Below are 24,796 nucleotides of genomic sequence, written 5' to 3'. Positions count from 1 at the left end.
TTCTTTGCTTAAATTCATTGTTATGGTGCAGCATGAGCTAAAAAACAGAAGTACATAGACCAGACATGTCAAACTCAGGAACGCGGGTCAAATTTGGACTGTGATATAATTATATTTGGTCTGCAAGATCATATCAAATATATATTAGAGCTGCCCGCCGGCTACAGATAGACTATAGAGATATTATTTATTAATTACAATTTTTGTTATTTTTTTATATTATGCTTGTTCTGGATTCAATGTTTAAGCAAAACCATTAAACATTTATTTTAAAAAGAAACATTATATTAACATTACATATCTAGAAAGAAGAGAAAACATGCAGATGTTGTTGACATTTTTCAGTAAATATTTACTTTGGCCCATGACTTGGTCCCAGTTTTAAATTTCAGCCCTCTGTGAATTTGACTCTGACATCCCTGACATAGACCATGATCCTTTGCTCTGTTTCAGTGCAGACTACCGTATTTTAGGGGGCTATTAGGCGCTCTGGATTATAAGACGTCATTAAATGGTCTATTTTCGAACTTTTTTCACAAATAAACCACACCGAACGAAACACAACAGTTGGATGGGTCAGAGGGATTTTGTTTGTGGCGTTCACGGTGACTCTGGGCTTTGTTCAGTTGTGGCGTGTAGGGAGGGTGCTGTCTGGGACCGCTGGATTGTCGGCGTGTTCGCAGTGACTCACTTGTTCAGTTGTGTCTAGAAGCGGCACGTTGCACTCGCTTTTTCGGTTCGTTCCTTCGTTCTGTTCCTCATCGGCGTGAAGTGATGAGTGTGGCTGCGGGTGTTTTTGGCTGCGCGCTCGCTGTCTACTCCGTGTGTTTGCGTGCGCTGCGGGTGGTGCGGCTTTGTAGTTTACTGAAGTCGTGCTGGGACACCCGAGTGGATTCGCGTATGGGGCGCTCTGGATTGTGCAGCGCGTGGTCGTTTTTTGATGGGGTTGGAGGCTTAAGAGCGCGCCTAATAGCCCGGAAAATATGGTACATGTAAAATAATAATTATTTAGCACTTTAAAATCTTAATTCTTTGGATTATGACAGTCAAATTCCTTGATAAGCCTTGTCAAGGAATGTAAAGAGGATAAATTACCATATTCACAATTCTGTATCGCAATAAATATCGTACAGTGAGTTGTATTGTGTGAAAATATCATACCAAGAAATCTGGATATCGTTACATCCCTACTAAATATGTTATGTGTTAGCAGATAAGACGCCATAGAAGTAAAATACACCCTCTTTAAAAGTCCAACTTTTGTCTCGCTCTAACACGGATACACTACCAGTCAAAAGTTTGGACACTCTTTCTCAATTTAGTTTATTTGTTTCGTTTTCATCATTCATATTTATATTATAGATTCTCATGAAGGCAAGAAAAATGAAAATAATACCAGACTTGTTGAGGATTTTAGAGTTACAAAAATAGCCACTTTTAACTTTCACGACTGGTTTACTCTCTTGACATTCCTTGACTCTGGCCTGGCACAGCTGTGAAGTGAAAACCATTTCAGGAGACTTCATCATGAGGCTCATTGAGAGAAGAGTTTGCAGCACTGTCGACAAAGCAAAGGGTGGCTATACTTCGAGGAAGAAGTTTAGAAACACCATCTCATTCAGTGTTTTATTCTTTACATACAGTAGACATCAAAAATATGAAGCAAGATACATGGAATTGTGTAGCAAAGGGGAAAAAAAAAAAAGAAATAACTCAACTAAATCTAAATCCTCAAGGTATCCACCCTTTGCTTTTCTGACAGCTGCAAACCCTTGATCTTCTTTCAGTGAGCTTCACAACTGATCCTTGTCATTGTGAAGAAATGCCACGAGTGCAAAGCAGAGACCAAAGCAAAGGATGCCAATTAAAAAATAAATAAATAAAAAAACGTAAGCTCTAAAACATGATATGAGATATTTTGAGTTTGTATTTTCATTTGCTACATTAGGGTTATAACTTTTTGAACTTTTTTTTTCCAAAATCAAAGTCCTGCGTCATGATTGGATGAACTTTTTGGTATAATTGAAGAAACCAAACTCCATTTTCAACACTCTTTTTAAAAAGTCCCCCCGAAACAAAACAAAAAAATTAAATACACATTACAGCCAATGATATGAAATGTGAAACCGTGCTAAGTTATCACAAGGGCAATTACAAGTCAATTTGACCGAAAATGGATCAATAATAAGTTGTGCTGCCATCATAATATACTGGAGTTTCACTTTCTATTCTTGCTTTCACTTTATAAGCCATTCAATTCATCACTGCTAACCAACACTAACATTCATCATTTTTTGACTTTTAGTGGCCTGTTTTATATTATCTTTACCCTGATTATGTGTTTTGTTCCTGTGTTATTAAAGAGAAAATGGTCTTTGTTTATTTTATGATTGAACAGACATTAACCTTCTAACAGTATTATTCTGGTTGTTGGTCGGCTTTACGAAAACTTCATTTTGAGTCCGGGGTAATTTTTTTCAGGTCAATTCCTTTCATTACTAGTAAAAGTTCATCAAAATATGGTACAGGGTATAGAGGTTGTAAAAAAGTTATAAAACTATGCTACATTCCTTTCGTGTCCATTTGTAGTTTTGATGTCTTCACAAAGAATCTACAATGTAAATGCTCATGGAAATAAAAAATTTAAAAAATTGGACAACAAAATGTATCCAAACTTTTGACTGGTCATGCCAAACATTCATTATCAGGTCATTTAACTTTGCTACATGATTCTATAAATCATGCTTCCTATATTTGATGTCTTCTGCATGTATAAAAAATGTAGAATGTAGTAATATATTAGAGTAGTGTATATTTTAAAAGCAGCTCCTACAGTTAAACGAGACCACAGTACATCTGTTTATAAAGTGTTTGATTGGCCATAAACCAGGAAGTAAAACTAGTGTGCCGTTGCCAAACTAGCTGTGAGTAGCTGTGAGTAGCAGAGGTGCAACGCCAAGACTCTGCGTTGGCCTCAGAAATGAATGATTAGAAAGCTAGAAACGTGTGAAGGAGGTGAGGAAGAAGTTTGGACCGCTGCAAACTGTTAAGATTACACAATTCTCTCCTTTTCATTGACCATTTTGGGCTTGTTGTCTCATCGCAAACACATCTGGAGTTGTATTTTGCTTCTTTTTCACTTGTTTCATAAGTCCTGTTTATGAGGTGGTCTTTCTCTGAACTTGTCAAGTTACATAACGCATGAAAAACCTCAAAGTCTCTTGCACATTTTTTATATCCAACCTTTCCTCCATCACTGTTCACTGTAAACACAAAAGCTTTTTCATGAGCGTATTTTGTTTCTGTCACTTATGAAAATATAGTCTACACGAGCTGTCAAAAGTTTGGACACAATTTTCACTTATGTTTCTTCTTTATTTCCATGGTTATTTACAATGTAGATGCTCACTGAAGCATCAAAACTACGAAGGGCACATACGGAATAAAATAAAAACCCTTTACTTTGATCACTGCTTTGCACTTTTGGCATTTGTTGACCTTGACGTGGCACAGCTGTGAAATAAAAACCATTTCAAGAGACTTCACGAAGTTCATAAAGAGAAGTCCAAGGGTTTGCAGCGCTGTCAGCAAAGCAACGCGTGGATACTATGAAGATTTAAATAAAAAATACAGGGGTTTAGTGGTTGTGTTACGCGGGGGTTCGCCGTCCACCCATTTCTCCCGACGTGAGATATATATATATAAAAAATATATATATAAAAAAGCTACAGGTTAAATGTTAAACCAGAGCAATTGGCAATGGTGAAAACAACCTGCACAGGCTCATGATATCTGCAGGACTGTCCAATAGTGACCTGAGACATGAGGGACCAGGACTGATCGATGATTGAACCAGAACTGAACCAGGACTAAAACAGGACTGAACCAGGACTGTACAAGGACTGAACCAGGACTGAACAAGGACTAAAACAGAACTGAACCAGGACTGAACAAGGACTGAACCAGGACTGAACCAGGACTAAACCAGGTCTAAACCAAAACTAAACCAGAACTGAACCAGGACTGAGTGTCGGGACGGGCTCAGAGGTGTGTAGACAGTCAGGTGACAGCAGGCAAAAGGACCGGTGTAGCGCTCTGCACCTCACGGGGCTAAGCGTAGCTGTCGCTTGATCACGCTTTGTGGACACCTTGCTCCATGGGCTCGGGGTTCTCTCTCTCGCTGTCAAGTCCAACATTAGTCCTGGTTTAGACCTGGTTTAGACCTGGTTTAGACCTGTTTTAGTCCTCCTGGTTCACATGTGTTGTAGCCTATGATTTACGTTCTGAAAAGTGATTGTTTGATGACGAATCGCGTACTTAAAAAATCCCCACTACACCACCAGATAAAATGTAATGCTTTGTATATTTCATGTCCTCCGTATCTAAAATATAGAAAGTAATAAACCTACAGAAAACACACCCTCTCATTCGTGTATATATCGATGTAATTTACCTGTCATGCACTTTTGAAACCTGATATACAGAGGCAAGGATTCAGAACTTTATGTAGAACAGGAAAAGTGTTGGTTTTGGTTATCCAGTCTTGTAAAATACACCTCCAGGTAGGACCATCTCTCATCTCATTTAAAAAAAAAAGTGCAAAGTAGATTTTATGGCCAGGACTATTAACATATTAATTGTGAACTTCAATAATGATTTTCAATTTTGTCTTCCAGGTATCATCCAGTGATTTGTATGCAGCCCAATCTTCCTTCTGATTCCCACATAACTTCATTTTCTCATGGATTTGGGACAACTCCAACCAGAGATGCCCTTCTCCTTTACTTTCAATGATGTTTCTGAAAATTCTTCTGAGCCATTTTGGATTTTGACGACTGGACAACGTTCTTAAACAGGATTACACCGTTGTTTATTTCCATCATGTCTGACGGAAATGAAAGAAACTCGTCATTTTGAATTTCAGGGCGTTTTAGCTACAACCGTTGGGAATTTCTAATCGTTCTTGGAGGTGTTTTTTTCATTGAGTGGCATGGCAAAGTGGAGGTGAGAGTGGATTTTACAATGAAAGTTCGGCTCTGCGTTCTTGGTCCTGTGCTGGTCTTCCTATGTTCCATCACCCAGACTGGCTGTGGGATCCAGGGTGATTCCAAAATATCTGGTCCCATCTCTGGTTCTTCAGCTGACCAAAGATCTCAACAAGTGACCTCCAAGTCTCGACGCAATCCTTGGAGCAGGACTAGTACTGAAAGTCGATTGGAATCCGTTGAATATCGTAGGCCCCAAAACAAGGATTTAAACTCAAGACTCAAATTGCAGCCATTAGACAAATATGTAGCTAACTTGAGGCAACAAAGGAATAATGCCACCAAGGAATCTTTACAGAGCAAATCGAAATCAAAAATTAGTTTGGGGAACAAGTTGATGTCAAAAAGTAGCTCCAACGGCACGTCCAGTCTTAGTTCAAGTTCGCCAACAATGACCAAAACTCGTTCGAAACTCAAGTCTTCATCGATGGCTGTTCCTAAAGTGGACGCAAAGATCTCCAAACCTGAGGATAGGTCCCAGCCAAGAGCAGGCAAGAACCTGACCAAAACTGAGGATGTGGATAGTAAAGAACCTCACAAGCCCAAGAGAGGATGGGTCTGGAACCAGTTCTATGTTCTGGAGGAGCACATGGGACCTGAGCCGCAGTACGTTGGAAAGGTAAGAACTTCTATGGTTTGAATCCAACACTACCAGTCAAAAGTTTTAGAACATCACACTTTGTCCAGTTTGTTACTGTTTACTGCTGACCAAAATCTAAACTTTTGATTCATGAAAGTGTCCACTTTTGGCAGATATAACAGCTGAACACACTCGTGGCTCGTTCTTTTTACAATAGAAATCAAATATTCTTCAGAAAGTTCTTCCCAAGTCTGTTGCAAAATTTCCCATAAATGTGTGGCACTTGTAGGTTGCTTTGCTTTCACTCTTCTGTCCAGTTCATCCAAAACCAGCTCGATGGCCTTTAAGTCTGGAGACTGTGCTGAACACTTCATGTTTTCAAGTTTACCATCTTGTTCTTTTTTTTACTGAGGTGGTTTTGGCAGAGCTTGGACTTGCGTTTTGTTCTTTTATCTTTTATCTTTTACGTCTGACTGTTCAGTTCTTACCTTTGCACCATTTCAAGCTCTTCATTGGACTTGCACGACTTGAATTGCAATAAATAACTGGAAAAATTGGAGTGTTCTCAAACTTTTGACCAGTAGTGTCCAGAATGGATTTCATGCTTTTACTTAAAATGTTCAAAACATCTACAGCAGACTGATCTGCTTTACATCTGATTTCTCTGTCATTACTGGGGTAAAAACTGATATAAAAGTGCATGGGGGGGGGATGGGTCATGGGGGTTATGAGGGTCTGGAGGTTGTGCAGTGTTGAATTCAGTGCAGCGACCAGGCACGGGGCTCTAACAATAGGCCTATTTACATGCACCGAAATGTGATTACAATCTGATTTCTAGACCTGTAAGGTAGCCTGTTTAAATGACATGTAAACTGCAAAATCTGATGTGAGTGATCAGTAACCAGGCCTCCGCTCAATTTAATTTCTCTCCTGCGACTAGTTCAGGAATTAGAATACACTACACGGTTTGCAAGAACCCCGGAAGTGCGAGTCCGGCCACCAGCCAATCAACGAAGAGCCATATATTCTGTGTTGGCAACAATTCCGGAGATTGAGGATTTAAAGTCGGAACAAAGAGAATGTTTGGTGAATTTTATCAAGGGGAAAAACGTTATTGCCCTTGTTCCTACGGGATTTGGGAAAAGCTTAATATACCAGTTAGCTCCGTTAGCGGCGCATTACATACGTCACTACCAAATAGCAGCAATTGGTTAAATTTATAAAAGTACCCTCCTACCTTCGAGCGAACAAACTAACGCTGCGAGGTCAGACGGTATCCACAAAGTGAAACCAGCAGATGAATCAGGCTGTGTGATCAGAGGGATCACATCAGAAATGAGATGATTTCAATCAATCAATCAACAACTTTATTAATCCCAAAGGGCAATTCAGTTCTCACATCTCTAGTCGTGTATAATCTATAAGTACCAAAAGAAAAAGAAAAACAGACGCCATACTTTCAAACCTCACTGCATCAGGGACACAGATTTGGCTTTTTACATTTCATTTAAATAATCTAAAAATCTTAAAAATAAATCAGATGTGAATCAGACTTTGAGTGCACATGTAAGTCTCAGCCAGTGGCCCATATGGAGCGCACTGGGACTGTCACTATCACAGCAGAACAGCAGCCTGTAAAGTGTCAGACCAATCACACCGCATGCTCCATGAAACTCCACATAAATGTCTGAAATAATACAAAAAATATATAACTTACAATCATGGAAGTATTGAATTTTCAGTTGCATTATCAGTGAAAATATTCAAAACCTGTAGAATATTCGATTTTTGTTCATGCAAGTGTTTGACTGGATTTACAAGTGTTTGCAGGATTTGCTCTTCCAAAAGAACATTTTTAGTTAAGAAAATGTGTGTCATAAGAACACTTCATGAGTGAGGAAAAGTCTCTTCTCCGTCAGAGTACATAAACACATGTGAAATTCAGCGTTCACAAGTGGTGCCGTTATTCAGCCCCAAAGACATGAGTGTTGTCGGTTGAAAGCATTTTAATTGAGTTTGTGAAGCCAATCCTAAACAAAGGCTTGTGCTTCATAAGTTTATGTATTTATTTAAAAAACAAGAAATCTCCAAGCCCTTCATCAGAGTTATGACATAATCGGATTGTACAACATGGCAGCTGTAAAAGCCTAAAAATCTGTGGAATTGAACATATTAAAGAAACAATAACAAGAGGAGATAAACTGAACAAAACTACTACAGAAAAGTCCTACTGGATCTACACTCTCAAGGATACCCAGTTTTCAGGACTTTACGGAGAGTTAGATTTCTCCCCCTTTCTTTAAAACTACAAGCTTTAAATGTGCAATCTATTCTTATTTTTAAGATCTTTGTCTCCATGAAACTGTTTAAGGCTTGCCCTTTAATATATTATACACATTATACATGTTGCATCTGTAGCACTTTTGTATTTTTTACTCTCTATATATCGTTTTATTCTGTGTATTTTTCTATGTATGTGTTGTTGGGAATTGTACTATTTATATCTTGTATTTTTTTATTATACATTATCTTAAATGCCACCTAGTGCCTCCACTCAATTTCATTTCTCTCCAGTGACTACTAGGTGAGGAATCAGAATACACTAGACAGTTTGCAAAAATCCCAGAAGTGTGAGTTTGGGCACCAGCCAATCAGCAAAAAGCCGTACATTCCTAGTTGTCAACGATTCCTGAGATCGAGGATTTAAACCCGGAACAAAGAGAATGTTTGGTGAATTTCATCAAGGGGAAAGACATTATTGACCTTCTTCCTACTGGATTTGGGAAAAGCTTAATACACCAGTTAGGCCCGTTAGTGACGCATTACACACGTGACTACGAAATAGCAGCGATTGGTTAAATGATAAAAAGTACCCGCCTACTGTCGAGCGAACAAATTCTAACCCTGCGAGGTCAGACAGTTTCTACGAAGTGAAACCGGCTGATGAATAAATAGCTTGTAACTAAAATCTGTTCAGCCTACATGTCCCATCATGCACCAGGGGACTGTAGGCAAGCCCACTGTGAACAGCCCGAAAGGCGTTGACGTGATTTTAACTTTATCTGCCATGTGGTATTAAAAGCTTTTCATCATTTTGTACTTTTTTGAGTGCCTCAGCTTTTTCAACTTAGTATTCGAGACTGGTCCCTACCCTCAAGAGCACCAAGAGGACAATTTTGCACAATCTCTGCACATCCAAGTAGCACTCCTGCCTCTTAAAGTTTTACAACATGATCTCATTGCAAACCTCCTGATATATCAACACCTGACACACAGTTTTCCTAATACCACATGTTCAGTTTTTTTTCTTTTAGAGCTTGGACAGTTCCTCCTGATCCCTTACTCCTTATCCTGTGATTCTGTCTGACTCGGTTTTTAGTTTAGTTTAGGTTCAAATAACTGTCATGACATTTCACATTTTCCAATCTCTTTCAGCGAGAGCCGTTCAGATTGATCATGTGTAGAACTCACTTCATATCACTCCGGAGAGAGGCTGGTGAATAGCGCACAGCGAGCAGAGCGAGAGAAGTCAAGCTGTGATATTACAAATGTGTCCTCTTTTATCATCTGAACTGGACTGTGGATGAAAACAGAATCTTGTGAAGAGTCATCATGTCATGTCCTGGAGCCAGCTGCTGTTCACATCTGCACTCCGTGGATCATTCTTCTGCATCACTGCTTGGCTCTAGTTTTGCCAAATAAAAGTCAAATCTGCTTGAACATAACACAAGGAAACATGATGGAGTATGAAAGCTTTCAGAAATATTCCCCTGCATAGGTTAGAAATCAGTGCATATTTGGGAAATCCGTGCATATTTGGCTGTAGATGAGCATGAAATAAATATTCATAAACTCTCAAATGAGTCCAGTCGTTGTTGTAAGATATATTGTGCGTATTTTATCCATCAGAATACGAATTGAAAGGTTACGGCATCAAGAATTACAATCACGAAATGAAAATTTACGCTTTCTTCTGTACAAATACGAATTCACAGGTGCAACTCTGCTGTCAAAAATCTGTCTGTTTATTGAGCACAAAAAACATCGATCAAGATGCCGGAGTTTTGTGCCACATACGGACTGGACCAGGACTGAACCAGGAATGAACCGGGACTAAACCAGGTCTAAACCAGGTCTAATCTTGGACTTGAGAGAGAAAGAGAGAGAGAGAGAGGGAGAACTCCGAGCCTTTGAAGCAGGGTGTCCGCAAAACGCGATCGAGTGAAAGTGGCACTTAGCCCCATGGGGTGTGGAGCTCTGTGCCGGTTCTTTTGCCCGCGGTCAACCGACGGTCTACATGGGCGCACCTCTAGGCCCCTCCCCAATCCCTCAGCTCTGGTTTAGTCCTGGTTTTGTCTTGTTTTTGTCCTCATCCTGGCCATACCAGCTTGCCTTGCTTTAAAGTCTAATTCCGTCAGATCTCAGAAGCTAAGCAGGGCCGGGCCTGGTTAGTACCGGATGGGAGACCGCTGGGAAAATCAGGTGCCACAATGAGGTCACAAAAACCGTCATCGTGTCCTTAGACAAGACAGTTCACCCACATTGCCTAATATGAAAGTGGTGTGTGTGTGAGTGATGGTGGTGTTCAGAGGGACCTATGGCGCTGATTGGCATGGCAGCCGCGCTTCCGTTGGTCTGACCCAGGGCAGCTTACCACCACCGGGGGTGGAGTGAATGAACAGTGCTGAATAATGCTCTGTAAAAGTGTCTTTGTGACATATATCTGTGAAAAGCGCTATATAGATAAAAACTTACTTACTAATTCAGTCCTTGTTTGCACCAAGTTCGGTCCTGGTTCAGTCCTGGTTCAGTCCTGGTTCAGTCCTGGTTCAGTCCTGGTTCAGTCCGTATGCGGCGCAAAAGTCCGGCATCTCAATTGATGTTTCTTCTGCTCAATAAATAATGCCTCTGAAATGATGACAGATTTCTGACAGTAAATCTGTGTCTGTGAATTCATATTTGTACTGAAGAAAGTGTAATCGTAAATTTTAATTTCATGATTGTAATTCTTGATGTCGTATCTTTTCAATTCGTATTCTGATGGACAAAATACCCAAAATACATCTTTCATATGACAGGACTCATTCAAGATTTTACGAATGTTTATTTTATGCTCAACTACAGCCAAATATGCACGGATTTACATACTATGCACACAAATATTTCCGAAAGCTTTCACACTTCATACTAAAGCTAATTCAAAAGTGTTCATGGTTTCAGCGTGGACACATTTTCATTTATACATTCATTTTCAATATACAGTCTGAGGAATAGTTGGGCAGGCAGAGAAAGGTCATTGGTACAGATTAAAAGGAAGAGACGGAAAGGTTGGTGAGTTTTCTGCTTCTGCTTCTACAGTTGACCAAGAGAGGAGGACAAAGGAGAGGAAAGAAAGTGCATTTGTACGAAAACCTTGAGACATAATTGGCTGAAAGCTAAATGCAAACAGGCCATGATTCGGTCACCGACAGGAAATAGGAAATGGAAGAACATACTGTTGTCTGGTTTGATTTCACACTTCATTTGAACAAATTAACCTTCTCGGAACTACACAAATTGAAAGGCTTCGTAACATTTCGTACAACAGGCTCGCTGCCAGACGTGAGTGTTCCTCTGCGTAAGCACCTTGGCAGGACTTCAAATGCATTCTGAGTAACTTCGCTTTTACAATGTATGCCATCTTTTTTTTTTTTTCCCTTCGAAGAAAACCTCTGCTTTCCCTCTGCAGCAAATGTGATCTGCTTTATAGAGTCGGATCGCTGGGGGCATTAAAACATATTTCTGAAAGAGGAGGACTCGGGAGGAGATGGAAAAACGGAGAGCCAGGACCTTGGAGGAGAATGGGCTAAAAGTGTTGAGGCCAATTCTCCTGTGGTACGTGTGGAGAGAGCGGGAGATAACACATGTCAAAGTGGTCCAGGCCTTTTAAAGCGCGGTACCGTAAGCAATAAGAAATGAGGAGTAAAATATGAATCTTGTATAGTGAATGAATAAGAATGAGAACAAGATGGTCCTAGACTTAAAGAGCCCATATTACACAATTTTATGATCTCTGTTATTTATTTATTTAGTCATTTACTGAACTTATTTTAATTAAATATTTTTTTTGGTGTAAGCCATATAGTTAAAGTTACAGTGTAGATGCAGTTATACCCATTGTCTCCTCATTTATTATTGATAATATTGCCCATAAACCATAAACACACACATACACAAACATAATCATCCATTTGAAATATAGGCTTGAATTGAAGATCATTTGTCCATGAATAAATCTGTCTTCATTTGTAACCTCGCAGTTATTCACTCAGTAAGATACACATCTTTTATTTTACTTTTCCACTGGGTAATTATCAGGGGCAGTAGCCTGAACCAGAAGACCGTTACCATTTTTTTGGCAATTAAGATCAAAATTTTCAGCAAATGAAAACTACTATTTGCTCTTATGCGTCAGTCCAGATCTCCCCCTCTGATCCCTCCCCTATGAGCCATCTCAGATTTGGCTGAAAAAAATTCAAAAAATTTCTAAAATAGCCAAATGAAAGAATCTAAATTTTTTGCTCAATCGCTTCAGTCAGCCCTGAGTTACGGACCATTGAAATTTTGGGGACATGCTTAATTTTTCAGAAGCCTTAATTTATAAGCATGTTTGAGAGACCATTACTTCATTAAACATAGAGCTAGGAAGCTGAGAATGTGTATTATGGTAGATTCTTGGTCATAGATTCTGAATCTGTTGTCAGATATTAGGTATCTTTATTAAGGGGAGCTCTGTGGGCCCCCAAAATCTCACATTTGGTTGCCACTCAATTTATTTATTTTTTTTTTATTTTTGAGGTCCAAGATCTATTTACTCCAAGCAGATATTTACAAAGTAACAGCTGAACCTGAATATTTGAGAGAATGACCATTTCTGACAACAATCTCACACTTTTCTGAGCCTTCATGTGGATACTGTACAAATTTTTTTTTTTTTTAATTCAGCCAAATCTGAGACGGCTCATAGGGGAGGGCGGCTGATTTCATATGGACTGACGCATAAGAGCAAATAATAGCTTTCATTCCTGAAAATTTTGCTCTTAATAGCCAAAAAATGATAACGGTCTCTTGGCACGGTCACTGCCCCCGACAATTACCCAGTAAACAGTCTGACCTCGCATCATTAGGATTTGTTCGCTCAGTGGTACGCAGGTCCTTTTTTTTTATTGAACCAATCGCTGCTATTTGGTTCGTGACGTATGTAATTCGGGGTTAATGGGGCTAACTGGTATATTAAGCTTTTCCCAAATCCCATAGGAAGAAGGACAATAATGTGTTTTTCCTTGATAAAATTCACCAAACATTCTCTTTATTCCGTCTTTAAATCCTCGATCTCTGGAATCGTTGACAACACTGAATATATGGCTCTTCGCTGATTGGCTGGTGCCCGAACTCGCACTTCTGGGGTTTTTGCGAACCGTCTAGTGTATTCCGATTCCTGACCTAGTTGCTGGAGAGAAATGACATTGAGCGGAGGCGCTAGGTGGCGATTTATTTTAGCACTACTCGGATAATTCTCAGTACACAATGAATGGAGCAGGAAGTGCGGTAGCCATTTTATTTTATTCAAAGTAGTATTCTCCAAATGTGCACAAATGCATCTTCCAACCATCCTAGTTCTCTAACCTGCTCTTTAGGTGAGTACTTCCACTTCCGTATGTGTATGTGTGAGTCAAGGTCCATTACAGCTGTGGCACTCCTCATTGGCTCCAGGTTGTGTTCAAAGTGCAGCAGACTTGAGAGACTTGGCTGCCCGCTTCAGAGTGTCACACACACACACACACACACTTATGAGTGCTCCGGAGTCGTACACTACCTGAATGCATCATCAGGACACAAAACTGTTAGCCTCCTCCCTCCTCTAGACTCAGCTAATGGTCTTCAGTTATAAAGCTTCTTCACAGTTTTCAGAAGATGGTATTTCAAATCCAAATGTACTTTATTTCTGTTGCGCATTTTCCAAAGAAAGCTGTTTCCGAAGTGCTGAATAGAGATCATAAAATAAAGACCATAAAAAGGTAAACTGCTAAAATTTTGTCATATCAATCCATAATAAATAAATAAATAAAAGCAAAAAAAAACAAACAAACAAAAAACAAAACAAAAAAAAACATAAAATAGCATAATATTAAATAATGAATAGTAAAAAAATGAACTGTAAAATAAAAAAATAAAATAAATAAAAGACACAGAGGACCACACAGCTCGTGGTGTTAAAAGCCAGAGAATAAAAGTGAATCTTAAGACGAGATTTAAAACGCTATTCGGACGTGGAGGGGCCGAGCGTTCCAGAGTTTGGGTCCAGCCACAGAGAAGGCCTTGTCCCCCTGATTTTAAGTCTCATTTTAGGCACCATGATCGGGAGCTGGCCCTCGGACCTCAGAGCCCGCTGGAGAGTAAATCTGGATGAGGTCCGAGATGTACTGTGGCGCCAGTCCATTAAAAGCTTTAAAAACAAACAATAAAATCTTAAAATCAACTCTAAAACGAACTGGAAGCTTGTACAACAACACTAAAATTGGGGTAATGTGCTCACGTTTTTTGGTTCCGGTTAAAGGCGCGCAGCAGAATTTTGGACTAACTGTAAGCGAGAAAGTGCGTCGTGGCTGATGCCGGAAAAAAGTCCATTACAATCGTCTAAACGAGAGGAGATAAAATCATGTGTGACTTGTTCAAATGACTTAAAAGATTAAAAAAAAAAAGGTTTAATTTTAGATAAAAGCCGCAAATGATAAAAAAACAGATTGTACAATTGCATTTACTTGTTTGTCAAATTTAAAATCACCGTCCAACCTGGTGACAGACTGTTTCCCGTGCTGTATTTGAATTCTATGGGGTTTTAACTACTAACTCATAACATATTTAGATCACCATGTTAGCTTTTATTGTTTTGAAAATGCTAAATGTTTAATAAGTTTCACTCTGAGCCTCACTTCTCGTTGCTCCCCGTGCCAAGTCGCTCCCCCCTCAGAGCGCCTTCACAACACAATCACCGTGTAATGAAACTACTGCACGTCGCATCAGGTTTGTCAAGTTGCTGTGTACATTTTTGTATCATGTTTTTGTAGACACTACCAGTCAAAAGTTTTAGAACACTACACTTTTTCCATTTTCTTTCAGTTTACTGTTTACTTCTTGACCCAAACGTATTCAATCAATCAATCAATCAAACTTTATTTATAGAGCGGTTTTCATACAAAAATGCAACACAAAGCACTTTACAGAGATTAAATTTCCTTCCACACTTAAACACTCGGGTCTTGAGATTACTATCTATGACATAACAATTTTTTACTTCTACTCCTTCTACTAACTATGTGGAATCTGATACAGGTTTCTTCTTTACAACTAGCTCTCTGAAATCTGTAAATTTATACAAACTCTCTGGAATCTGGATACTAACTATCTATCCATCTATTCTAAACTTTTGATTCATTAAAGTGTCCACCTTTGGCAGATATAACAGCTGAACACACTCGTGGCTCGTTCTTTTTACAGTAGAAATCAAATATTCTTCAGAAAGTTCTTCCCGAGTCTGTTGCAGAAGTTTTCATAAATGTGTGGCACTTGTAGGTTTCTTGGCTTTCACTCTTCTGTCCAGTTCATCCCAAATCAGCTCGATGGGGTTTAAGTCTGGAGACTGTGCTGGACACATCATGTTTTTAAGTTTATCATCTTGTTCTTTTTTCCTCAGGTAGTTTTGGCAGAGCTTGGACTTGTGTTTTGTATGTTGTATCTTTTTTTTTTAACCTCTGTCTGTTCAGCTTTTACCTTTGTACCATTTCAAGCTCTTCACTGGACTTGCACGACTTGAATTACAATAAATAACTGGAAAAATTAGGGTGTTCTAAATCTTCTAAAACCAGTAGTGTATTTATGGCGAGATTGCTAAATTACTCAAAAATGCATGGATTACATCTAAATCCTCCATGCTATAATATGGCAGAAAGCTCCAAAAAAGTAGATTTTTCATAATGGAGCTCAAGGCTGACTGCCCACTCCCTGGTTTCGGAAAATTCATATCCATTTTTCTCATAGACTTTTGGGCATAATCAGCTACGTTGTGATTAATGACCTCAACACCTATAATTTTAGTGAAAATCTGTTTCTGAAACTTTATAAACCTCAAACTTATTTAAACATTCTGCTGAATCTTGCATTTTAAATGTGCCCTTTGGACTTATTGATGCACTTTGTTACTGGTTGGGGGTCCGTCACCTGCTTGTTGCTATGGATATAACATTGCTCTGCTGTAAATGTTCCACAGTATAACATTAAACAGCCCTACTTTATATTTATTTAATTACAGATGGTTTTGTAGCTTAAAAATACCTAGAAAAAAACACACATTCTGACTGTGATCGGGGCCGCCGTCTCCACACAGGGTTCCTACAGTCATGGAAGTCCTGGAAAAGTCATGGAAATTGAAAATGTTATTTTCTAGGCCTGGAAAACTCACCAAACTTTGTAAATTCACTGAAAGTTTTAGAAAAGTCATGGAATTTTAGTGTCTCTTTCACACAACTGCAGCATTCTGTTAAGTTCTCATTAGGCTATTATGATTATTTCCGAACGTTTGCGCCTTTAGTTTAAAAGAAACAACAATAAATGCACAGACAGTATTTTGAAATGTTAAAAAAGTCTAAAACCAAACCATAAGGTGAGTGGAAAGATTTAATATTTCAGATTTAGCCCTAAAACTCTGATAAATTCTACACAGGTCATGAAAAAGTCATGGAAAAGTTTTGAAATTTTGTCAGTGAAAAAGAGTTAGAATCCTGTCCACAGATCTGAGCTGTAAGTCAGTCTGGTTTGGTCTCCATGGCGATAGAAAGGTTTAATACCACTGTGAAACATTACAGACAAAGCAATAACATCTCCACGGAGAAAAGCGTTTGACTGACCCTCCAAAAAAAAACTAAAGAAGTTACACAATGCACTTTTGTCTTAGAACTGTGAATATTTGAATTTCTCGAAAAGTCCATGGGAAAAATGAATGGAAATGTAGTTTTAGAACCACTGTGGAGCTCCATACCTCGTTTTTAAACCTATGGGCTGTAGCGTTGCAGGCGTCTCCATTCATTTGTTCCTTCATTAACATTTAGTACCTCGGCGCTGCGTCTGAGAGCACTTCTGTGTCATATGTCCTGTCATCATCTCTGCTCGCATCAACTATTTAACACTAGACCCTCCTCCTCCCCTCTGTCTTTAAAAGTCTACAGTATATTAAACAAAACTGACTCTTGTGAGCTTTGAGTCGTGTTAGAATGCTGTTACCTCATCAAAAATGTACCTGGAGTCGTGTTTTCTTTCATTCACATGTTTTAGTAACCCTTTATTTTTAGTCTGTCTACGTCTCCAAAGTTGAAAATGCTCTCTTCCATTTTGTGATGTCATGAAGCGGTGGTTTTTTCGAGTTAATAACCAGCTTTTACCTTTTGTTCAGTAGAAATTTGGAATTCCAGGACTGAAATGATCCAAATGATTCTAGTAAAGGTGTATTTTCTGATCTACATTTTAATGTTTCCTTATCAGAAACATACCTGGAGTTTTGTTTCGTTCACACATGTTGTAGTACTCAAGACCGGTCTTGGTCTTGAGACCGGCCTTGAGATCATTTTTTTACAGTCTTGGTCTCATCTCAGACTCAACCTTGCTTGGACTCTGTCTTGTCTCGGTCTTGAAGGTGCTTGCACTCGGTCTTGTCTCTATCTCAAAGGTGCTTGTACTCAATCTTGTCTCGGTCTTGAAGGCGCTTGGACTTGGTCTTGTCTCGGTCTTGAAGGTGCTTGGAGTCGGTTTTATCTCGGTCTTGTAGGCACTTGGACTCAGTCTTATCTCGGTCTTGTAGGCACTTGGACTCAGTCTTATCTTGATCTCGAAGGTGCTTGGATTCGGTCTTGTCTCAGTCTTGAAGGCGCTTGGACTCGGTCTTGTCTCGGTCTTGAAGGCACTTGGACTTGGTCTTGTTTCAGTCTTGAAGGCGCTTGGACTTGGTCTTGAAGATGGTTGGACTCGGTCTTGTCTTATTCTTGAAGACACTAGGACTCGACCTTGTCTCGGTCTTGAAGGCACTTGGACTTGGTCTTGAAGACGCTAGGACTTGGTCTTGTCTTATTCTTGAAGACACTAGGACTCGATCTTGTCTCGGTCTTGAAGGCACTTGGACTTGGTCTTGAAGATGGTTGGACTCGGTCTTGTCTTATTCTTGAAGACACTAGGACTCGATCTTGTCTCGGTCTTGAAGGCACTTGGACTTGGTCTTGAAGACGCTAGGACTCGGTCTTGTCTCTTTCTCTTTAGAAGCTTGGACGCGGTCTTGTCTCAATCTTGAAGGTGTTTGGACTCGGTCTTGTCTTATTCTTGAAGGCGCTTGGACTTAGTCTTGTCTCTTTCTCTTTAGAAGCTTGGACTCGGTCTTATATCGGTCTTGAAGAAGCTTGGACTCAGTCTTGTCTTGGTTTTGAAGGTGCTTGGACTCAGTCTTGTCTCGGTCTTGAGGTCTGATCCTCGATGAGTGATCAAAACACTGACATATATATGTCCCAAAATAACTGTAAAATACAAATAAATGTCTAAAATTACAAAGATGGTCTCGAGTTGGTCTTGATGGGCTGTGGTCTCGGTCTTGTCTCAGTCTCTGCCTTTAAAAGTCTTGGTGTTGTCCTGTTCTCGGGTCTTGGTCTCGATTAGTGCGGTCTTGACTGCAACACTATTTAATACATAATTAATACCCTGCATATTTAGGCTCCATTCTTCTCTTAATTATAAAACACTTGGAAGTGCTCCACTGTGTTTTTAAACTCTATACACCTTCACTAGAATCATTTGAATGATTTCATCCCAGGAATTTCCAATCTCTACTCAACTAAAAGTAAAATTAAGCTGCTACAACACAGATTAGAAAACTGCGTTACATGAGCCCTTTAAACCACCACCAAACTCAATATTATTTTCCCATCCGTCTGCTGTTTCATTCTCTGCTAAATATTTGAACATTTTACAGTGTAGCGAGTGAACGGAGGAAGCGGTTGTGACCACGCTTCACAGAGCAGCTCAATTATACATGTCCTACACTCACGGTGTGACCCTGAACGCATCGTCTGCCAGGCTCTGCTTAGAACTCACTGTAACTCCTAATGAGATTTTGGTGGCACTGTTAGAATTTGTCTGATATGGATTTTATTTTTTTTTTATATTTCTTTCAGCTAATATCAAACTCTTGTGCCAATATACGGATGTTTATGTAAGTAGAGATATGGAAGAAAGCTCCAAAAATGTTTGTGATTTTGTATAACAGAGTTCAACACTGACCGCCCACATCCTGGTTCTGGACCTGAGACTTCAAAAAAAAAAAAAAAAAAAAAAAAAGAAACTTGCTCGGGGATAATCACCTACATGGTGACTAATGACCACCAAAATCTGTTTGTGAAACTTTATAAAGCGCAAAGGTATTAAAACATTTCCTGTGTTTTAAATGTGCTTTTTGGACTTAAAGTTGCACTGCTTTTTGGTTGGAGCTCACCTGCTTTTTTCTGCTTGTTTGCTCTGCCTGGAATGTTCCACAGTATGACATTAAACAGCTCTACCTTTATTTATTCAATTATAGGTGGTTTTATACCTAGAAAAACAAGTATTCTGACTGTAAACAGTGTTGCCTCTCTACAGATTTGACCTGTTCTAACAGGTCAGGTCTTTCTAGGAATTGTTTGATATGGATTTTTTTTTTTTAATCTTATATCATGCTCTGGTGGTCAATATATGCAGATGTTTATGTAAGTATAGAAGTTATAGATTTAGTTCTGAATGTCACGATAACATTAGAGAGGAGATGTCTTTTGCATTTCAGAGTAGGGTTGTGAAAAGTATCGAAAATCAGATACTGAAACTGGTATCAAAACTAGACTGCAGCCTGAAGTGACCCAAAGCCAATTTTTTTACCCCTATGCAATTTGTATCTGATGTTTTAATGACAGTCTGAACGACACAGATTAGATTTTTTTCAAATGTGACCCAGGCCACTTGGATATGTGCTCCTTATTCCTACATATCTGATATTTTGACATGCGAGTTCAGTCTGAACGGCCAGGTCAGGTTTTGGAAATGATTGCCAAAGAAATGGCCGAGTGCAGCTACAGGCGGTCCTGTCTCCAATGTCAACAAAAACTGAAGAGCCTGTAGCCAAAAATAAGGAGGCTAAAGAATCAAAGAAACAACACGGCCATGGATGTGTAACTTGTCCACTTTAGAAAGAACTGGACTGTATATTTTGGGAGACAAGCCCAGCATTTAGGCATCTTCCGTAAACACTGACCACGCTCGCTGTGTGTGACATCGCTGTGTCCTCCAATACATACGCTGGACACTTTTGGGGCATTAGGGTTAGGTTTTTTTTTGCACGACCTCGCAAAAAAATCCGACTTGAGCCCTGCAATCTGAATATAGCCTTATTTAATACTAAAAAGTACATCCTATTGTCTAAAGAAAGAGTGTTTTAAATTATTATCATGGTATTGGAATTGGTATTAAATATCCAGTCTCTCTCTTAGCATCAAAATCTAGTTTGTCTCTTCACGGGCCAGTGGTCATTCTGGACTAGGGATGGGCATTCGATGAAATTTTCTTAATCGATCGTCGGAAGAATTAACGATCGATTATCGATTAATCATTAACGTGTTTATATTAAAATGATCATCATTATTATTACTATCTGCACTACTAATCTGCATAAATAAATTCAACTTTACGACATATAAACCGTAACGACTCTAGAGCCACATCAATCCCGTTTGAGATTATAATGTGTTTAACGCAGTTTTGCGCAACTCTCACAAAAACGAAACTTAAAACCACATCGCTAATTTGCATAAACTCGAAGCGAAGATAAAACTACAGCTCTTGTGTCGCTGATGCGGTCAATTTCTGTCGGATTAAAAGACATGACTCAGGTGAATACAGGTTAGTGTGACCATATTTGCGTTTGTCAAAACCAGGACACCGTACGGGGGGAGGGAGGTGGGGACTCGTCATCGACATTGCGCGACTCTCACCTGGCAAAACTTTTTCCCACTGGACACCGAAACATATGTGCTGCTTTATACACTGTGCACATGGACTCACACTTGTCCCGAACGCAACGGAAAGCGTGGAATTTCTTGTACAAATCATCGTTAAATACGCATTTGCGTTGCAGACTGACCGACTGTTTGTGTTTGCTCGCTCCTTCTGAGTGCAAAGAGCTACATGTACGGACCCCTGTTTGGTCACGCTACGCACAGCAACCTACATTCGGTTTGTCGATTAAAATGAACGTAATCGAAGAAATTCTTAATGATCAATTATCGATTAATCGATTAATCATGCCCATCCCTACTCTGGACTGGGCGGTAGTAGCTGAGTTTGTAGAATGCTCATCCTCTCATTTGAAGGTTGGTGCTCTTGACATTGGTATTGTCCGTGTACATTGCTGAGTGTGTGTGTGTGTGTGTGTGAGTGGGTTTCTGATGTAAAGAGCTTTGAGTGCCTTGTAGGTAGAAAAGCACTATACAGTATATATTTGGCCATTTACTTTGGGCTTGTTTTGTCCAGCTCTGGTGACCTGGACTGGTTTGTCTCGGTTAGGTTAATGCGTTTCCATAGTGACTGGCATGACTCTGAATCGAGGGGCATCTGTGAGCTGAGTGAGCAACAGACGTCACCCAAACTATACGGAGTTGTAGAGGTTTGTGTTGCTAGGACACGTTGCTAAAATAAACGCTAAACTACTTCTGGTTAATTGTCAGCCTCGTCTGAATTTGTTTCACTTCATGCACTGGGTTTGGCTTGTGCGAGATGTGTTCTTCTCTGGGAACATAAAACATTCAGTCTTACTGTGAGTGTTGTGCGTCAATAAACAGGAGACAGCTGTTGCTAGGCGTTGTTGGCTCATCATACAAGTTGCCATCACTGGAAATACAGCGAGTTATCCCAAATTGGTGTTTGTTTCTCTCCAGGCATCTTGTTGCTGAAGCTGGTGGTCACAGGGGTCGGTGGTCACAGGGGCCAGTCATCACTCCTTTGGACTCTCTGTGGGGGCCGTTGGTGCTGGTGGTCACAGGGGTCGGTGGTCACAGGGGCCAGTCGTCTCTCCTTTGGACTGTCTGTGGGGGCCGTTGGTGATGGGTGCTGGTGGTCACAGGGGTCAGTGGTAATGGGGGCCGGAGGTCCCTCCTCTGAACTCTCTGTGGGGGCGGTGGTCACAGAGACCGGTGGTGACAGGGGCTGGTGGTCACACGGGCCAGTGGTCACTTCTCTAGACTCTCTGTGAGTGCTGGTGGTCATGGGGGCCAGTGGTCACAGGTGGGGGCTGGTGGTCACTCGGGGCTGGTGGTCATGCGGGCTGGTGGTCACTCCTCTGGACTTTCTATGGGAGGTGATGGTCAGAATGCGGGTGGTCAGACGGGCCAGTGATCACAGGGGTCAGTGGTGACAGGGGCCGGTCATCAGTCCTCTAGACTCTCTGCAGGAGCCGGTGGTCACGGGGGCCGGTGGTCACAAGCGGGGGCTGGCGGTCACTCCTCTGGACTTTCTGTGGGGGCTGGTGGTCAGATGGGCCGGTGGTCACAGGGGCCAATGGTGACAGGGGCCGGTCGTCACTCCTTTGGACTCTCTGTGGGGGCCGTTGGTGATGGGTGGTGGTCACAGGGGCCAGTGGTCACGGGAGTCAGTGGTCACTCCTCTCGACTGTCTATGGAGGCCTTGGTCACGGGGCGCGGTGGTCACAGAGGTCAGTGGTCACGGAGGGTAGTGGTCACGGGGGCCGGTGTTCACTCCTCTAGACTCTCTGCGGGGGCTGGCAGTCACAAGGGTCAGTGGTCACTCCTCTGGACTCTGTACAGGGGTTAGTGGTCACAGGAATCAGTGGTCACTCCTCTGGACTAGGTGGGGGGCCAGCGGTCACGGGGTCCGGTGGTCCCAGGCGGGGGCTGGTGGTCACTCCTCTGGACTCTCTGCGGGTCTCTGTGGTCACTGGGCTGGACCGTGTGATGTGAGCGGGGCTGACAGTGACATTGCGTGACACAGCTCTGGTGGTTCTTTCAAGGTGAAGTCCATCGCCCCGGGGACCTCTCTCCCTCCTTTTTATATCACTCTCTCTTATTCTCTTCTCTCACACACCTTCTCTGCCTCTCTCAATCTCTTCATCTGTCTACCTCTTCCTTCTGTCTTTGCCCGTCGCTCTCCTCCTTCCTCTCTACACCTGACTGTCTCTCTCCCATTACTCTTTCTGTTAGATATTTTTTTCTGTATTTCTCTCGATTGTCTCGATCCATCTGTCTCTCCCTTTTGTCTTTGCCTCTTCGTCTCTCCATCTGCCTCTCTCACTTCTTTCTACATCACTCACCTCTCTCTCTATTTCTTCTCTCTTTCTCCTCACTGTAGCTGTGTCTGTCTATCTATCTGTTTATCCATTTATGTGCCTCTTCTTTCAGTTTCTGCCCATTGTTATCTCCCCAGCCATCTTCCGTCTCCCTCTCTACATGTATTCCTCTCTTTCTCATCATTCTGTTTCTAAAGTTTTTTGGTTTTTTTCTTCTGTATATATATCTGTTTGTCTTTCAACATATCTCTCCAAAATCTCTCTCTATCAGAGAGTGAAATAGAGAAGAGTGGAGAGAGGGGAAAGCAAAAAGGAAAGAGGAGGAGACAAGGGGGAGAGAGAGGGGAAGAGGGAGAGAGGAGGGGAGAAAGAAGGAAGAGAGTGCTTAAAAAAAGGAAAGAGGGGAGTGGGGGAAAAGGAGAGAGGAAGAGAGTGGGAGGAAGGAGGGAAGAGAAGAGGGAGAGAGAGGAGAAAAGGAGACAAAGGGGGAGAGAGGAGGGGGAAAGGGAGAGAGGAGGGAGAGAGGGGATAGAGAGAGGAAGGGAGAGAGCGGATGGGGGAGAGAAGATGGGGAAAAAGAGAGAGAGGAGGGGGAGAGAGGAGAGGAATGGAGGGTGAGAGGGGGATAGAGAGAGTAAGGGAGAGAGAGAGGATGGGGAGAGAGGAGCAGAAAAGGAGAGAGGAGAGGAGAGAGGAAGAGAGTGGGAAGAAGGAGGGAGGAGAGGGAGAGAGAGGAGAAAAGGAGACAAAGGGGGGAGAGAGGGGGGGGGAGAGAGAAAGGGAGAGAGGAGGGGAAAGGGAGAGAGGGATAGAAAGAGAAAGGGAGAGAGCGGATGGGGGATAGAAGATGGGAAAAGGAGAGAGGAGGGGGAGAGAGGAGAGGAATGGAGGGATGAGAGGGGGATAGAGAGAGTAAGGAAGAGAGAGAGGATGGGGAGAGAGGAGAGGAGAGAGGAAGAGAGTGGGAAGAAGGAGGAGGGAAGGGGGGAGAGAGAGAAAGGGAGAGAGAGGATGGGAAGAGAAGAAGGGAAAGGGAGAGAGGAGGGGGAGAGGGGATAGAAGGAGAAAGGGAGAGAGCGGATGGGGGATAGAAGATGGGAAAGGGAGAGAGAGGGAAAGAGATAGGAGAGGAATGGAGGGATGAGAGGAGAGGCATAGAGCACTTGAGAACACACCCCGAGGCCCATAAAGTGCTCAGACAGACACAGGACACGAGGGAAGAGAAAATCAATGCGTTCATATGAAACACTGAGACCAATGTCCAGAGCTCATATGTGAAAGCCCCATATGTGAAGGGCCCACGTGTGACGGTCCCATATGTGGAGGTCCCATGTGCCAAGGTCCCACATGTGAAAGCCCCATATGTGGAGGTCACACGTGTCATATTCTCATTGAATATGACATATGGGGCCTTGTGGAAACGTCATTGAAATAAAAAAAATTGGGTGCTTCAAAGAATTTCAGTGTAGATCTCTTTCTCTGTTTTTTTTTACTATTTTTTTCTTTGGAACCAACATGCAGATAGCCTGATTCATCAGCCAGTTTCACTTCGTAGAAACCGCTGTTTCTACGAAGGCGGTAGGCGGGTACAATTTTTCATTTAACCAATCGCTGCTATTTGGTCATGACGTATGTAATGTGCCGCTAATGAGGCTTAAGCTTTTCCCAAATCTCGTAGGAAGAAGGGCAATAACGTCTTTCCCCTTGATGAAATTCACCAAACATTCTCTTTGTTCCGGCTTTAAATTCTTGATCTTGGGAATCGTTGCCAACACA

The 24,796-nt window shown here is 41.3% G+C and overlaps 1 protein-coding gene across 1 annotated transcript in view; it reads left to right on the top strand.

Moving 5' to 3' along the window:
- Window positions 1–5,022: 5,022 nt before the first annotated feature.
- The window catches only part of LOC110166143 (cadherin-18-like), a 174,644-nt gene continuing 154,870 nt past the window's right edge, over window positions 5,023–24,796 (top strand). Inside the window, exon 1 of the mRNA XM_055151377.1 lies at window positions 5,023–5,664. Coding sequence (XP_055007352.1) covers window positions 5,023–5,664 — 642 coding nt within the window. The remainder of the gene's footprint in view (window positions 5,665–24,796) is intronic.

The sequence above is a fragment of the Boleophthalmus pectinirostris genome, unplaced genomic scaffold, assembly GCF_026225935.1.
Source record: "Boleophthalmus pectinirostris isolate CB_2022bp ecotype Guang Dong unplaced genomic scaffold, ASM2622593v1 HiC_scaffold_16, whole genome shotgun sequence".
Lineage (NCBI taxonomy): Eukaryota > Metazoa > Chordata > Actinopteri > Gobiiformes > Gobiidae > Boleophthalmus > Boleophthalmus pectinirostris.
The sequence above is the reverse complement of the archived record's forward strand: the minus strand, read 5'-3'. Positions and strand labels throughout refer to the sequence as shown.